Here is an 18,171-nt window from a genome sequence, read left to right as displayed (position 1 = left end):
CTTGAGGGGCTTCACATCTGGCGTCACGAACAGGATAAGGACTAGACCTGTTCAGACAGGTGACCATGTGCCTGGGCGGTCCGCTTGGAAAATTGGAAGCGCCGCCATATTGCCACCATGAAAAGCGCGCTGAAAAACAACAGCAGCCCGCGCTGGGAGAAGTTACCGCCCACGAAGAGGTGTGGCTACCCAGAGATCCCCTGCAGAGTCCTGACCTCGCAAGTGATGAGAGCGGAGGCGTTCAGAGACGGCGGGACAGAAAGGGAGCCAGAAGCCTGCTGTTAAAAGAAGGAGACGCAGAGGAAATGGCGTCTGAACACAGAGATCCAGAACCAGGCTCCGCTGCCTGGTGGTGTCGGGAGCTTGCCCAGCTATGCGACCAACTGGAGGCCAGGGTCGTAAGGCAGATCAGAGAGGGACGCACGGAGCTTCTGGAGATGGCTGCAGCGGTTCAGGCCTACGAGGGGAGAGCCACGCGACGAGTGCCAGACCGGACGACTCACACCCCGATGATACCACCGATGGGTGAGTCCAGTGTTGCCCCTGCCAGCGCGAATGCCCCGACCCCTGCTGCCACGCCCGCGGTCCCTGAAGAGGCGCCCGGCGCGGCGACGCTGAACCAGGCCGCAGCCACGCCAGGTGCGGCCCGCCAAGCCCAGGCCGCCGCAGAGATGCCCTGCCCGGCCCGCAAAGATCCGGCTGCCGCCGCGACCCTCATCCACGCCGCAGGTGTGACGCTGACCCAGGCCGCCGCCATGCTAGGCCCGGCCCGCCAAGACCCCACCGCAGCAGCGACGCTCGTCCGCGCCGCAAGTGAGGTGCTGAACCAGGCCGCAGCCACGTCAGGTGCGGCCCGCCAAGCCCAGATCGCTGCAGCGACGCCCAGCCCAGCCTGCACAGATCCCATCGCAGCTGCGACGCCAATTCAGGCCGCCGCAGCGATGCCCTGCCCGGCCCGCCAAGAACCGGCCACGGTAGCGATGCCCGCTAAGACTCCAGCTGCGACCCTGAGTGAGACTGCGACAGCGACGCTGATTCAGGCCGCCGCCATGCAGGGCGCGGCCCGCCAAGACAAGAATGTACCACTGTTTACCCCGGCCTGCAAGGCCAGAGCAGACACCGCTCCCCAGTCTAAGGAAGTCCCTGCTAGGAAGTCCCTGATAGGAGAGGACCCCGCATATTATTATTATTATTATTGTTTATTTATAGAGCACCATACTGGAAGCTGAAGGCTGATCCAGAGGCCCAGTTCCCACAGGAGATGGTGGACCGGTATCTGCTCCCTCCGCACACCCCCAAGGCGACTCCTGCAGCAACCACGCCAAAGAGTCCCCCGCCCGGGCCTGCTGATGAACACCCATCCCCAGCGCTGCCACAACAGGAGTGCTCAGAAGAACTAAGGGGGAGGGGAGGCCAGAAAGCTGAGAAGCTGACCCCAGAGCCGTCAGCAGCGGATGCAGCACCAGTCCAAGAGCCAGAGATGCTGCCGTACTCCCGCTGGGATGAAGAGAGCCCGACACCCTCCGCTGAGGAAGATTTGTCCAGATACATCACCTGGGAGCCTGCAAGCGGTGAGATAGCAGCCAGGCAGGACCCAGCCTGCAGGACACGGCGCCGCAGCAGGACAAGGGATCCACCTGCACAGCAATCTCCAGAGAAGAAGGATGAAGTAACAGCCAGAGACTTGGAAGAGAAACGGTCTTTAAGGAGAGCTAAATCCCAGGTCAGAGGCCCACTTTGTCGTGGAATTGTAGAGGAATTTAGTTTAAAATCTGGATACGGTTTCATAGTTGCACCTGGCATGAAAGAAGGCATCTTTGTGAACAGAAGGGACGTTAGAGCACATTTACCTAGAGGACATCCAGGAAGAAACTTGCAGATGGGAGATTCAGTGGAGTTTACCAAGCACCAAGGAGAAAGAGGATGGTATGCCCTAGATGTTACACCATGTCCCAGAAATCCCTACAGAAACAAAGAAGAAGAGGAAAGAAAAGACAAAGAACCCATTGATGAGACCACTACAGATGATGACAGAGATGGAGAAAGCAACAGGTGCCGCAGCCCTACAGGCCCAAGCCCTGGTGAGGAGGAATCTGCGTAAAGTAAAGAAAGAAGTACAGCAAGTTAAAGTTTTGAAAAGTTTTGCAACGTTAATGTTTAAGAAATGTGCCCATATGAACTAATGTGAGAAACCCATGAACCTTAAGGCTATGAACTGGCTATAGCCACAAACTCTCGCAGTGTAAATAGTTACCCCAGAGGTACCACCACCAGAGCCAGCCTGTTTAGGGGCTTGGCTCGCCTGCAACCAGGGAGCACGCCTGTTTATGGGGCCTGGCTCACCTGCAACCAGGGAGCACGCCTGTTTATGGGGCCTGGCTCTCCACCACAAAGAGGGTACCTGGTCAGCACCAACTGTGAAGGCCGCCTCTGGATCCTGCCAGAAGTGGCTGAAGGCGCGGCTTCACCAGGCCAGGTATGCCCTGAAGACCACTAGACCATGAAAGCCGCCTCTACATCCTGCCAGAAGTGGCTGAAGGCGCGGCCAACGTGAGAGGGTTTAGGGTGGGTTAACGGACTTGTGGGTGGAGGGTGGTGATGTATGGTACCTGGTGGTTTTAAAAGTTTTACCATGTTTTAATGTTTTATGCATTTTAAAATGTTGTCTTGCAGCCCGAGGACGTGCTGGTGATAACTAAGGGGGAATGTGGCGCCCCTGACCTGGTCAGGCACCACTGAGTACTGCACCCATGCTGGGGACAGTACAAACAGGTAATCCAGAAGGCTGACCGAGGTGTGACTACACAGGCGCATAGTGATCAGGTCTCACACATGTACCTTTGAGAGGACCCCTGGGGATCCCAGGAGGGGGCGAAGCCTCCACCTCCACCCGAGGGGTGGAGGGGGCGAAGCCTCCATCTCCACTCAAGGGGTGTGGTAGAGAGCCTGGTTGCTAGGTGGCGTAGGCAGGCACAAAAGGAAAAAGAGGAAGGAGGAGGAGAAGAGCAGTCTGAAGCAGAGTGTGGAGGAGTGAGGAGCATGGAAGTGGAGCTCAGACAGGAGCAGCAGTGCAGGTCCCACGAGTGAGCCGGTTTAGTGTGCAGTCCAGGGAGAGCAGACGTCAGGAGCAGACCCCTGGGGCTGTGACAGTCTAACAGCGTCCGCGCAGTGACTACCGACGGGGGAGAACGGTCACCTAGTAGTGCTACCCGAAATCCATCTTCAGCTAAAGAGAGAGCAACGGAGTGGGAAGTAAGGAGACTGCTAGGGAGTTACCAGGCCCAAACGGGTAGCAGGTCCCAGTGCAGGGATAGATGCACCTTTCCTTGCCAAACCTGCATGAGGGGGCACTTCATACCCACAAGACCACACTACAGAGTCCGCAGCCACGTCGCCACAGTTAGGGCCCATAGTTCACAGGAGGCAAGCAGCCGGAGTGTCCTGGTCCAGGCTACAAGCAAACGGGCCAAAACGAAGGGGAGAGAGGCTTCAGCAACTTCCCTGGGTGACCCCCATAGGGACTAAAAGTCGGGGTTACCCCAAAACGCAAAGGGCTAAGGAAGGCGAGTCGGTAGTCACCCTCATCAGTCAGCCTGAAGGACACCTGGTTCCAGCCTGGTTCATCCCAGCTACGCCCGGGTTACTCACTCTGCCACCTTCTGTGAGTAAAACCCCTGAAAGACATTTTGCTTGTGTGGAGTTATTCTGCGCCTTGTGGTTCTACACACCTACACAGGGCCCTGGGGCTTGCCTCACTCTCAGGAGGCTGTTACAACTGACTGCACCCACCATCAGCCCCAGGCATCCCTTAATCTGCAGTGGCGGTCCCCACTGACCGCAATTCTGAGAGTGGCGTCACGACAATCCTAGATAGAAGATTTCCTACCTGTGACAGGATCCAGCCGAGTGGAGTCCCTGAAGGTAATGCACCGACACAATACTTGAGGGGCTTCACAGCAGCTGAAAACATTGATTTTTCCCCTCTCGCTGCCGCTGATAGTCCCGTCCTCCACATCATCTCCCCTGTGTGTGCAGCATGCTGGGGACAGTGGTACTTCGGGGAACACGTGGAGGATGGGACTATCAGCGGCAGCGAGAGGGAAAAATCAATGTTTTCAGCTGCCAATGTCCATCCCCCTCTCGCTGCCGCCGCCGCTGATAGTCCCGTCCTCCACATCATCTCCCCTGTGCGTGCACGCTGGGGACAGCGGTACTTCGGGGACCACGTGGAGGACGGGACTATCAGCAGCGGCGGCGAGAGGGGGATGGACATTGGCAGCTGAAAACATTGATTTTTCCCTCTCGTTGCCGCCGCTGCTGATAGTCCCGTCCTCCACATCATCTCCCCTGGGGACAGCGGTACTTCGGGGAACACGTGGAGGACGGGACGGGACCACTTGCCTGACCTCACTTCCTGACAAATCACCTGCGTTTTTGGTACCAAAAACGCAGGTAAAAGGCAGGTAAAATGCACCACTTGTGATTGGCATGCATTTTTCCTGCGTTTTTGATGCCCTCATTGATTTCAATGGGTGACAAATGTTGACAAAAACGCAGGAAGAATGAACATGCTGCATTTTTTTTGTCACAAACTTTTGACAAAAAAAATGCTGACAAATAAACTGCAGTGTGCGTATGACAAATCTGACTTCTCATAGACTTTGCTGGGAAGTCAGATGTCAGAAAGTTCTGCTGACAAAACTGCAGCCAAAAAAGCAGCAAAAAAAGCAGCGTGCGCATGAAGCCTTAGCCCGAGAGCACCAGGGAAGCAGCTTACCCACTGTGGCCACCTAGTGGACTTTTAAACACATTACATCATTGCATTTCATATACAGTGGATTTGCAGGTCTGGGGCGGCCCAGCCTTATCACACACAGAGATAAATCTTTGGCAGATCTGTGGTTGCAGTGAAATCATGGACATATTGTTCCATTTGTACACAGCCACAAACCTGCCACTGATTGTCCACAATTTCACTGCAACCACAAATCTGCCACAGATTTATCTCTGTATGTGACAGGGCCTTTACACTTTATGTTCAGCAATGGAGTCGTGAGTGGTGAGCGTGCATACAGGCCATGAAGGGGGAGGTTATTATTTATTGTTTTCTTTGAAACAATTATACCTGCTGAATCCAGGTCTTTCTGTGGCTCTCCGCAGGTTGTCCTGTATCTTGGCCCAGCTCTTCTGATAATTCTTTTCACTCCTCTATCTGAAATCTTGCGGGCAGCACCTGGTCATGGCTAGTTTATGGTTAATTTATGTTCTTTCCTCTTCCAGATTATGGCCCCACTGTAATGCTCACTGCAGGGAGTGGACCCACTGGACCACAAGGGGAACCCAGACTTACCTTTAAGTTAGAGAGGCTTGACACAAGCCTGCTTTACACGTTGCAATTTCGCATACGGTATCGTATGCGATTTTCAACGCCCCCATCGTATGTGCAGCACATTCAATTTGTTGAACGTGCTGCACAAACGATTAACCCCGGTCACACGTACTTACCCGTTCATATGACCTCGATGTGGGCGGCGAATGTCCACTTCCTGGAGTGGGAGGGACGTGCGGCGTCACAGCGACGTCACGCGGCAGCCGGCCAATAGAAGCGGAGGGGCGGAGCTGAGCGGGACGTAAATATCCCGCCCACCTCCTTCCTTCCGCATTGTGGGCCGGGAGCCGCAGGACGCTGGTAAGATCTGTTCATCGTTCCCGGGGTGTCACACACTGCGATGTGCGCTACCCCGGGTACGATGAACAACCTGACGTGCAATTCTAGAGAAAGGTACGATGTGTATGCGATGAACGTTTAACCGTTCAATCGCAATCACACGTACCTGTCACACACTGCAATGTAACTTACGATGCCGGATGTGCGTCACTTACGACGTGACCCCGCCGACACATTGTAAGATACATTGCAGCGTGTAAAGCGGGCTTAAGAGCCCAACGCGAGGCAGAAATCCAGGTACTACTCCCAGAGAATGTAGCAGCTGAGCAGAGCAGAAAGACAGCTGGACCGGGGTCAGGTAACGGACAGGACGGAGCCATAGTGCGATAAAAGACACCCGGTTACTATCAACAATTACTACTGTTACTATCAAAGTTACACTTTCCAAAAACATCAAATTAATTCACAAAAGATTTAATTTCGGACAATTGGCATATGTAAAAAGATTATACAGTAAGGCACAGAAACAATATGGCATACTTAACAGACTTAGGGGCCTTTCATACTGCGTTCCGATCTCCATTCAATGGTCCTGTCAGGGCTTCTGTCCGAACACCCTGCAAAACAGGTTTCAGATGCATGCACTGGCGGGGCCACTCACTATAATGCTGCAGATTTAGTCACTGTGCGCTATATCATGCACCATTTTCAGAAGTATACACTTACTGGAGGCGGACACCCAGATGCAGTCTACTACGTCTAGGTGTATGCCTCCAATAGGGGTATACCCTCGAAAATGGTGCACGACAGGGTGCACGGTGACTAAGTCTGCACCATTATAGTCAGTGGCCCGGTCGGCGCATAAGTCCGAAACCCGTTTCGCGGGGGGTTCAGCTAGAAGCCCCGACGGGACCACTGAATGGAAATCGGAATGCAGTGTGAAAGCGGCCTGAGAAATGGTTATAAATATAGTGCAAAACTGGTTCTTGAGGACCTGTTACCAGATCAAGAGGGGTCCAGTGTTTGCTCTCTCATTATGTAGCCTTTTGTGTTTTTCTTCTTAAATCCAGACATGGGTCTTTTTATTTCGTGAACTTTTTTTGCCAAGGGGGTGTGGCTCACAGACTTCCTGTGGGTGTGTCTTAAGGCAGCTTTATGTTATTACCTTATGAGCCACACCCCCTTGGTGAATAAAAAGGCCCATATCTCTGCAACCGTATGTCGGGTTTATAATATATATATATATATATATATATATATATATATATATATATATATATGTCATGATTCGCCTCCCTATCCACATGGCTAGGGGGCGGAGCCTTCTCTCGGGCCTCACTTCCGGCCCCTGGATGCCTTAAAAGCTGACACTTCCAGTGAACCAGCGCCGGCTATAAGTTTATATATATAAGAACAAAAACTGGCCGCTGTTGTCTTGGTGACGGGTTCTCTTTCAGTAAATGTGCAAATCAGTGCCCCTATGGTTTCTACATGTGCATTCATTTTGAAAGTCTTTGGGACGTAGAACACAGGCAAAAGTGTTCTCGTCAAATAGATATTACTCAGGAGTATATATCGGATTGTGCTGAATGGTTCATGGGTACGTACAAAAAGCTGCACTCCAACTTGTCAGATTAATAAGTAAATAATCACACTTGTCAGGGTATCTAGATAATGGCGCCATATAGTACACATAAATAATGCCGCCATACTGTGCATATAAATATTGATATTATACAATACACTAATAACTCCTAGAATTATAGTCAGATTGCCCGTTACCAGTGCAATTACAGTGCTTATAAGCAATAATGCCAGCAGAGTGCCTCTTGTAAACAATTATAGTAGGATACCCCAAATATACCAGCAGGGTGTAGTGATGTAACCTGTGATGGTTTATGGGTGGAGATTGAATAGCAGACGGTTACGTTGAGTTTCATACTTTGAGTCTCATTTACCAAATTGATGGCAGAAAAAAAAACATGGCGGTGTTGCCCATAGCAACCAGTCAGATTACTGCTGTGGTATTGGAAACCAGAAGGCCTTCGGCTTGTGTGGGCAGAAATTCTAGTTATTGTCTACCTTAGTCAACATGATTAGGTTGGGCATAAAAGTGTGGCCCATAGCAACTAATTAGGGCCTACAGAAACTAAGAGCTGTGGTTTCTATGGTGATTTATACAGTTTCAATAAATCTCTTAAAAAGTGCTCCTATGGGATCTAACATCATAAGAAGCACATGAACATCCAACATATGCCTCAACCAGAGTTGTGCGGACCTCACAAAATTTAATTCAGGCAGATTTGCTCATTGCGGAGGAAAATGGTGGTTTGATGGGGGGGAGGGGGTATTCAATTCATATTAAACTCTTATTTTAACCTCTCCTTGGCCCTCCCCACCAGTCGCACCACCGTCCAGTGCTCTTTTTCGGCCTACTTTCCTGATGGTCACTTTCAGGCCTTCGTGATTCTACTGTTAACAAGGCCGCACACAGTAACATGGGGCGAGACACAAATCAATTGATACAGAGCGAGAAGGCCGAAAAGGATTGATTAGAGAACGGGGCTATGGTGGGACAAGTATGGGAAGGGCCAAAAGGAGAGGAGTATAATCGTTTTGGATATTTTTTAATATCTTCCTGGTCCTCAGAATAAGGCAAAATGGCTGACTGCATTCCTTCATTATGGATAAATCAGCATTTGAACTGTTATGCCAATAAGGATGACAATCTAATGCCTCCGTCACTCCAGTTCTATTCCCCACCCAGAACCGCATCTTCCTGCTTGACCAACAGTCAATGTTATTTGTGAACTCAGGCAAAGGAGCCATCAGTCAGGAAGGAGGAAGTGGCGCCTTGGTGGGCTTTAGAGCTAGAGTGACGGAGGCTTCAGATCTTCACCCTTATTTGCATATCAATTCAAACACAAATTTCCCAGTAATGGTGGAATTAACTGGTCAAGTAAAGGTATTGCTGGACTTGTCTTTGAAAGAGTTACATGTGTATATAAATATTTGGGTGGGGGGTGAAATCCTGTGGACAGATTAAAGGCGATGTCTGGTGAAAACAAAGGACAGATGGTAACTGATTGATTGGTCGAGATCTACGCTGCTGGTACCTACACAAATATGCAAAATGAGGCGATGGAGCAGCATTGCATATGCTCGACTTCCGCTCCATATGTGGATGCTGAACGATTTGCTCGGCTTTTCCCAGGAGCCCCATGGAGAATTACTGGAGAATCGGTCGAGTTTTTGACTTGTTGCCCCATTTTGTGACAAGAATAAAAGAGTAAAATTGCCTCGTCAGGGTTCAAGATTACCCTTTCTCCTATATTGATGTGCGTCCCAGCAATCAGCCCACTACCGAAAACTTGTTTTCACCAAACAGCCCATCTAAGGTTGAACACATCTGTTTTCGGATTATATAAGAATGGGTAGACATGGTTATAGAAGGCATCTTCTGATGATCTTGGAGGAACTTCGCTTCCCAGCTAATTATTTCTAATGAAAGAATGAAAGATTAATTTATAAGATCTGTCACAAAGGGACATCTAAATTTAAAAAATGCCTCCATACCCAACTCGGAAGGTCCTTCTACAGGTAATGTCTGGGGTCTAGAGAGTCATAGTATTGCGACCTAAATTGGAGTATGGAGGAGGTACAGTGGCATATACTCTTGGAGTGCTTTCATCCTACAAAGGCTTTTGTCGGTGAGATTATTTGGAAGGGCTAAATATGTTTGGTGTTAGATTGTTGTGATTATGGGAGACCAAAGTAGGACTTGGATGAATTTGAACCCGATTGATGATAGGTTGCCTTCCAAGGATGACTCTCTTTAACAATTTTAAGGGTATACTTCTTCAGAAGCGGACAGTTCTCCTTGAAAGCCTGAATAACATCTGGATCCACCACACAGTAGCAATGAATTTCCTCCAATTTAGTACATTTCTCGGCCACTTCAATAAGATTTTCGTTAAGAGCACTTGAAGATGTGGTCTGTACGACAAGTTTCCTCAGAGTTCGAGTATAGTGATTACAGACAAATCTCAGTTGATTCGTCATTTCATTGTAAGTGTTGAGTTGTAGGGTGGCCATGGGCATATTTGGCTTTAAGATTCTTGGAATTTTCCAGGCTGGAATAGTGTGGTCAAATTCTAGATCCACAGAGAAAGGACAACGTTGACAGAGCTCCCCCCAAACCTCATCAGAAATCACAACAGTGTACTTGTCAAGATGTTTACACAAAATATCTAGTTGGCGAAAGGGTGGTCTTTCCGGCTTCATCAGTTCTCGAAATACATCTTCAGAAAGACTAGCGTAGAAGGCCCCTAAAGCGGTCAGGTTAGGACATAATTTTAAAACATGTATCAGAGTGTCAGGAGGTACTTTGCAAACTAACGTTCTGTTGTTGATATACAAACTACGAAGGTTCGGACTCCCGGAAGCGATTAGTCTTGTGAAGCCATCACTAAGGGTAAAGGGCAGCTTCCTTAAGTCAAGGTGGTGGAGATCTATTTGACTTTCTTTCCGACACAGCTCCATGATACTGTCCAAAATCTCAGGTCCAGAGTAGAACAATGGGTTCACCCCACAACATGTAATGTTCAAAGTCTTCAGCTTTTTGCTCTGTTTGGCCAAACAGACTAGAATTTGGACCACATTTTCTCGCGCTGCTTCTTTGGCTTGGTCAAATATAATGTTCAGATGTCTTATTTGCCCAATAAAATCCTGCAGACCATCGATGGATAGAGACTCTTCAGATACCCAGCTTAAAAAATGGAAATATATAGTTAGAAAGAAATAATATACATTCCATCCCTTTTTTCATGGCTGATGTTTGAGCACCTCTAAGGACATCAATTATTACGATGGTTTTTCAACAGAACCTAAATAGGTTGGTGTATTAGAAAGCTGAGCTGCATGGATGTAATAGTCCACTATATCAAGAAGTCTTCTAGAAGGTTGCAAAAAGTAATACCTTTATTTTCAGATTCTTTAGATACATACCAGGTTTTGGCTCTGGACTGGGGCCTTCATCAGGTGCGTATACAGAAGAAGAGTTGTGCACGGGTTTAAATTGCCGATTTGGCGGTAAAATCTGAGTTTGTAATAATCAGATTTCTACAGTTTGATACTATGTTCATGTAGTGAACGTTGTGGTGAGGATATTCCTGCAGCCCAGCTTTCTAATCCCCATAATCTGCTCGGAGGACTGAACAGAAAGGATCCAGTGCGGCCGTCCTGCACATAGGTGCGTGTATATCACACACTCACCATTATTATCACATCCATGCTTACAAAGAGCTACCATAACCGCTCTATTCTGCAAAAATACGTAGCTGCCATGTTGGATAATTTGTATTCTTTCAACAGACTATCAGAAGCACATGGGTAAAACTATAGGGGTACAGAGATTGAAGCCACTCAGAGGCCCTGTGGTCTGAGAAAATCAAAAAGGTCCATCTGCCTGCTAAAGAGACCAGTACTGCTAAAAATGTATGAGACTAAGGCGGGCTTTGCACACTACGACATCGCAGGTGCGATGTCGGTGGGGTCAAATTGAAAATGACGTACTTCCGGCATCGCATGCGACATCGTAGTGTGTAAAGATTCGATGATACGATTAACGAGCGCAAAAGTGTCGTAATCGTATCATCGGTGCAGCGTCGGCGTAATCCATAAGTACGCTGACGCGACGGTCCAATGTTGTTCCTCGCTACTGCGGCAGCACACATCGCTGTGTGTGAAGTCGCAGGAGCGAGGAACATCTCCTACCGGCGTCACCGCGGCTTCCGTAGGATATGCGGAAGGAAGGAGGTGGGCGGGATGTTTACATCCCACTCATCTCCGCCCCTCCGCTCCTATTGGCCGCCTGCCATGTGACGTCGCCTTAATAAGGAGGCGGGTCGCCGGCCAGAGCGACGTCGCAGGACAGGTGAGTCCATGTGAAGCTGCCGTAGCGATAATGTTCTCTACGGCAGCTATCACAAGGATATCGCAGCTGTGACGGGGGCGGGGACTATCACGCTCGGCATCGCAGCATCGGCTTGCGATGTCGCAGCGTGCAAAGTACCCCTTAGGGCTTGCTCACATCACTGTATTTTCGATCTAAGTGCAATCTGACAAAACATCAGATTGCATTTGGACCATTGTTAATCTATGGGGCTGTGCACGTCTTATTTTTTTCTCGGATCCAGTACAAGGGAAAAAAAAATGGCAACATGTGTGAGTTGGAACTGATTCATTCGATGACATCTGAGTGCAGTCCGATTTTCATGGACGTACAGAATGGGGAAGATGGAGACATTTTTTTTCCATCTTCTCATCCAAGAAAATTAGATCACATTCTGATCAGTGCGATGAGATCAGAGTGTAATTCCATAATTGACCCGGTTTACTTGGATGAGGGAATATGCATGCTGGTGTGACTCTAGCCTTATGTAGCAAAATGGCTGTCCCATGTTCTCACAGGAGTGCACTGCTTCTCTGCCTGTTGCTCGGGAGCCGGTGCCTTCCTGATTGATTGACAGTTCCAACCAGCTGCATGGCTGTGCCACTATCCCAAAGTGTATATTCCCTGATCCTTCAAACAGAGGCAACTTTACTTCCACAGTTCAGAGGGGTAAGCTGCACAGGAACTGGCCAGATCCAAAAAGAGCTTGTTAGCGCTGTGCTCCTTGCTTAGAGTCCGAAAACCTCTGTCACACTGCAGGGGTGGCCAGTAACCTAGTCAACGAGCAGTAAAAAAAAATTGGAAAAACCTCCCCATTCATAAGAAAGGGGACAGTTTTTAATGACTTGAAAACTGCTTGTTTTCACAAGCACATTGTAATTTTAACCAGTAAAGAACTTGAGAGGAACTGTACATGATCACAGATGTGAACCAAGAGCTTGCACTTTAGTTGTCCATTAGTAGACCTCCCACTCTTTTACTATATATATATATATATATATATATATATATATATATATCCAACAATGTAGACCAGCTCACTCCTGTGAATCACCTGGAACCTCAGCTGACCTGGTTAACTCCGTTGTGCCCGGATCAGGACGTAGGAGTCCATCCATACAAATGTGAACAACAGCAGAGCAGAGTCCAGCAATAACGTGAGCAATCCAGGATGCTGTTAAAAAAAAATTTCTTTCTTTTTATTCATAAATTCATTAAAATATAATGGTCCAAGCAATTCAGAACAGCATTATCGCAGGAAAATAGCGCAGATAGGACTACGCGTTTCAGCGGTAAAATCCGCCTTCTTCACGGTCCAGAATCTGATCTGCTTTCCAAACATGGAACCTTATATACATCTCACTCCCATCAGGGTAATTACAAACATATGTGAGAGATTTAAAAACATGAGCTAGAGAAGCAAATCAAACATGTAAGCTATCTGCATATTAATCAATATACAACATGCATGAAAATTATAAGGAAAGGATTCAGCATTTTGGAGAGAAATACAATCAGAAAATCTGATAACCTGACCATAAAATTTTTTTAAATGATACAAAAACATAACACAGTAATAATAGCCAGCAACATATAATGCAACAATGTATCAATAGTGCATAATGATATCCATGCGATTGTTAAAGCCCTGTGGCATGCGGGTCCCCAGCTCAAATATCCACCTACTCTCTCTTGCAAGCACTTTTTTATGAAAATCTCCCCCTCTCAATGGTTTTTTTACATGCTCTATGCCCATAAAAGAAAAACCGCGTAAATCCCCATTGTGTTTTTTTGAAAAATGTCGGGATACTACTGATGCACCAACCATTGGCAAATTACTAGCATCTGATAGATGTTTGCGGATTCTGGTTTTAAGGGGGTTCATCGTGCGGCCCACATATTACATGCGGCATATATTGCAATTAATTAGATAAACTACATTCTCCGTATTACAGTTTATAAAAGAACGAACATTAAACTGTTTTTCATTGGAAATAGATGTAAATATTTTAGACTTATTAGCAAAACCGCAGCACTTACAAATATTAGCACCGCATTTAAAAAATCCTGTTGTTTTTAACCAGTTGCTAGGGGAGATTTTGTCTGGATCTTTGAACATGCTCGGTGATAATAATGTAGCTAAAGTTGGGGCTCTTTTTGCCACAAAGGCAATATCATTATTTTCCACAATGTTTTTCAGAATATCATTCTAAGACAACAAAGGAAGATATTTTCTGATAATTTTGACAATAGAATTAAACTGAGGACTATAATTGGTGCTGAAAACTACCCCAGATTTTTTAGAGTCAAACTGTCTTTTTTTCTTGGTAGAATCCAACAGCTTAACCCTATCCATGCCTGCTATTATTTTCTTGGCTCTCTCCAAAGACCAATTAGGATACCCCCTTTTTTTTCAAATTATTACAAGTTATTTCAAGTTCTTCCTCCAATTTATCACTAGATGTGGTATTCCTTTTTAGTCTAATAAGCTCCCCCACGGGAATATTCTGAATGACATGTTTGGGATGATTAGAGGAAGCCATTAAAATACTATTGCATGCAGTGGGTTTTTTATAAGGAGATATCAAAACCTTATTACTATCCAAATCTGCGGTCAGTTTTAAGTCCAAGAAGTTTGTTGATACCTCATGACCACTACTCGTAAATTTTAGATTGAAGTCATTCACATCCAAATAAGAAAAAAAACTTTTCGCAGACGAGAGACTACCCCTCCAGACAAATATCAGATCATCAATAAATCTCCCCAGCCAAACAATATTATCCTTGTATGGGTTATCAGTGTTAAAAATATAATTTTCCTCCCACACGGACATAACCAGGTTAGCTAGGGAAGGTGAAAACTTAGCGCCCATGCTCACGCCTTGTGTCTGGAGGAAGTATCTCTCATCAAACGAAAAATAGTTATGACTTAAAAGAAACTGAATTGAAGAAACAATAAACGTCTGAATGGAATCATCATAATTACTGTATCTGGACAAATAATATGTGATACATCGTATCGCGACGTGATGGGGGATAGAGGGATATAACCCCACCACATCGCAAGATAGCCACATATAGTCGATTGCCAATGAAATTTTTCCATAATCTGTATCATACTTCTGGAATCTTTAAGGTGACTTGGTGTTAATGGCACTAGGGGTTGCAGATAAAAATCCACCCACTCCCCTAGTTTCTCACTAAATGACCCAATCCCAGACACAATAGGTCTGAGAGGGGGAGGAAAAACCTCTTTATGAACTTTAGGGAGTGAGTGGTATATTGGGACAATCGGTGTTTCACAAAAAATGAACTTCTTAATTCTGTCTGAAATAGCACCCATACTGATCCCCTCCTGTAACAGATGTAATAATTCAGAATTAAATGAATTAGTTGGATTTGATGGCAATTCAACATAGGTGCTACTATTTTCCAGATCCAACAAGTTCACCTTCCTGTATAAACCAGCATTGAGAGCTACAACAGCGCCCCCCTTGTCCGCCTGGACAACAAGTCTCTTCAATTCAGTTTCTTTTAAGTCATAACTATTTTTCGTTTGATGAGAGATACTTCCTCCAGACACAAGGCGTGAGCATGGGCGCTAAGTTTTCACCTTCCCTAGCTAACTTGGTTATGTCCGTGTGGGAGGAAAATTACATTTTTAACACTGATAACCCATACAAGGATAATATTGTTTGGCTGGGGAGATTTATTGATGATCTGATATTTGTCTGGAGGGGTAGTCTCTCGTCTGCGAAAAGTTTTTTTTCTTATTTGGATGTGAATGACTTCAATCTAAAATTTACGAGTAGTGGTCATGAGGTATCAACAAACTTCTTGGACTTAAAACTGACCGCAGATTTGGATAGTAATAAGGTTTTGATATCTCCTTATAAAAAACCCACTGCATGCAATAGTATTTTAATGGCTTCCTCTAATCATCCCAAACATGTCATTCAGAATATTCCCGTGGGGGAGCTTATTAGACTAAAAAGGAATATCACATCTAGTGATAAATTGGAGGAAGAAATTGAAATAACTTGTAATAATTTTAAAAAAAGGGGGTATCCTAATTGGTCTTTGGAGAGAGCCAAGAAAATAATAGCAGGCATGGATAGGGTTAAGCTGTTGGATTCTACCAAGAAAAAAAGACAGTTTGACTCTAAAAAATCTGGGGTAGGTTTCAGCACCAATTATAGTCCTCAGTTTAATTCTATTGTCAAAATTATCAGAAAATATCTTCCTTTGTTGTCTCAGAATGATATTCTGAAAAACATTGTGGAAAATAATGATATTGCCTTTGTGGCAAAAAGAGCCCCAACTTTAGCTACATTATTATCACCTAGCATGTTCAAAGATCCAGACAAAATCTCCCCTAGCAACTGGTTAAAAACAACAGGATTTTTTAAATGCGGTGCTAATATTTGTAAGTGCTGCGGTTTTGCTAATAAGTCTAAAATATTTACATCTATTTCCAATGAAAAACAGTTTAATGTTCGTTCTTTTATAAACTGTAATACGGAGAATGTAGTTTATCTAATTAATTGCAATATATGCCGCATGCAATATGTAGGCTGCACGATGAACCCCCTTAAAACCAGAATCCGCAAACATCTATCAGATGCTAGTAATTTGCCAATGGTTGGTGCATCAGTAGTATCCCGACATTTTTCAAAAAAACACAATGGGGATTTACGCGGTTTCTCTTTTATGGGCATAGAGCATGTAAAAAAACCATTGAGAGGAGGAGATTTTCATAAAAAAGTGCTTGCAAGAGAGAGTAGGTGGATATTTGAGCTGGGGACTCGCATGCCACAGGGCTTTAACAATCGCATGGATATCATTATGCACTATTGATACATTGTTGCATTATATGTTGCTGGCTATTATTACTGTGTTATGTTTTTGTATCATTTAAAACATTTTATGGTCAGGTTATTGGATTTTCTGATTGTATTTCTCTCCAAAATGCTGAATCCTTTCCTTATCATTTTCATGCATGTTGTATATTGATTAATATGCGGATAGCTTACATGTTTGATTTGCTTCTCTAGCTCATGTTTTTAAATCTCTCACATATGTTTGTAATTACCCTGATGGGAGTGAGATGTATATAAGGTTCCATGTTTGAAAAGCAGATCAGATTCTGGACCGTGAAGAAGGCGGATTTTACCGCTGAAACGCGTAGTCCTATCTGCGCTACTTTCCTGCGATAATGCTGTTCTGAATTGCTTGGACCATTATATTTTAATGAATTTATGAATAAAAAGAAAGACATTTTTTTTTAACAGCATCCTGGATTGCTCACGTGATTGCTGGACTCTGCTCTGCTGTTGTTCATATATAGATATATATATATATATATAAACTGAAGTCAGTCCAAAAAATTGGCAGAACTTTGAAAGTGTCCCCAAGTGCAGTGGCAAAAACCATCAAACGCTACAAAGAAACTGGCTCACATGAGGACCGCCCCAGGAAAGGAAGACCAAGAGTCACCTCTGCTGCGGAGTATAAGTTTATCCGAGTCACCAGCCTCAGAAATCGCAGGTTAACAGATTAGAGACCAGGTCAATGCCACACAGAGTTCTAGCAGCAGAAACATCTCTAGAACAACTGTTAAGAGGAGACTTTGTGCAGCAGGCCTTCATGGTAAAATAGCTGCTAGGAAACCCCTGCTAAGGACAGGCAACAAGCAGAAGAGACTTGTTTGGGCTCAAGAACACAAGGAATGGACATTAGACCAGTGGAAATCTGTGCTTTGGTCTGATGAGTCCAAATTTGAGATCTTTGGATCCAACCACCGTGTCTTTGTGTAAGGGGTGGACGGACCCCTAGTGTGGAGAAGACATTTTTCCCCCCCTGAAGATGCCACAGGAGTATGGTGGCACATTGTACAATGTTGTGTGTTATGTACGGTTCTCCCCCCCTAGGTGCCAGTGTAGTGAGTGGTTCCCCTGGTAACAGTGACAGGGAAGGAAGGGGCAGGGCAGCCTAGGAGGGAAGAGAAGGGGGGTTGGGCTCTGAATGCAGGGCAGTGTGCTGTGAGATGTAACATGGGAGAGAGCTGAGGAGAAGTGCCGGGGCAGAGTGCAGGAGTGGGTGCTGTGGCAGTGGAGCGAAGAAGTTGGAGCTAATCCGGAGCCGGTAGTGAGTACTGGAGCTGTCCCCTAGTTCAATACAAATCCCTGGGAAAGGGCTGGACTAAAATCGGGATAGGAGTACCACTGCTAGGGGGATAACAATTGGCCCCTGCAGGCAAAGGAAAGTGCCCGTAGAGAAAAAGGAAACCGTTTTTGTAGAAAAGGACCTGTAACTTGTAACGTACTAAAGTAAGCCTGCTGCAAACAGAAAGATGGAAGCTTTGTTTAATAAATCGGTGTTTGGTTTATCTGCTGCCTGCAATTGTCTCTTTCCTGAAAGTGAAGAAGGAGCTGGAGAGCTGAGAAAGAACGCTGTCATGAATGGGCCCCATGCATCCACACTCTGCCCCAACAACACACCTGTTTTGCAAGTAACGGCCGGGCCGGGGTTCAGCCTGCGGCCCACAAGG

The 18,171-nt window shown here is 46.1% G+C and overlaps 1 protein-coding gene across 2 annotated transcripts in view; it reads right to left on the bottom strand.

The window, feature by feature from the left end:
- Positions 1-6,373: 6,373 nt before the first annotated feature.
- Positions 6,374-18,171, bottom strand: part of FBXL8 (F-box and leucine rich repeat protein 8) — a 28,108-nt gene continuing 16,310 nt past the window's right edge. For both annotated transcript variants that reach the window (XM_075325817.1, XM_075325818.1), the window contains exon 3: positions 6,374-10,436. In XM_075325817.1, coding sequence (XP_075181932.1) covers positions 9,428-10,436 — 1,009 coding nt within the window. In that variant the 3' untranslated portion in view covers positions 6,374-9,427. The remainder of the gene's footprint in view (positions 10,437-18,171) is intronic.

Source organism: Anomaloglossus baeobatrachus, chromosome 10 (assembly GCF_048569485.1).
Source record: "Anomaloglossus baeobatrachus isolate aAnoBae1 chromosome 10, aAnoBae1.hap1, whole genome shotgun sequence".
NCBI lineage: Eukaryota > Metazoa > Chordata > Amphibia > Anura > Aromobatidae > Anomaloglossus > Anomaloglossus baeobatrachus.
Note: the sequence above shows the minus strand (reverse complement) of the source record. Positions and strands in the feature narration are given on the sequence as shown.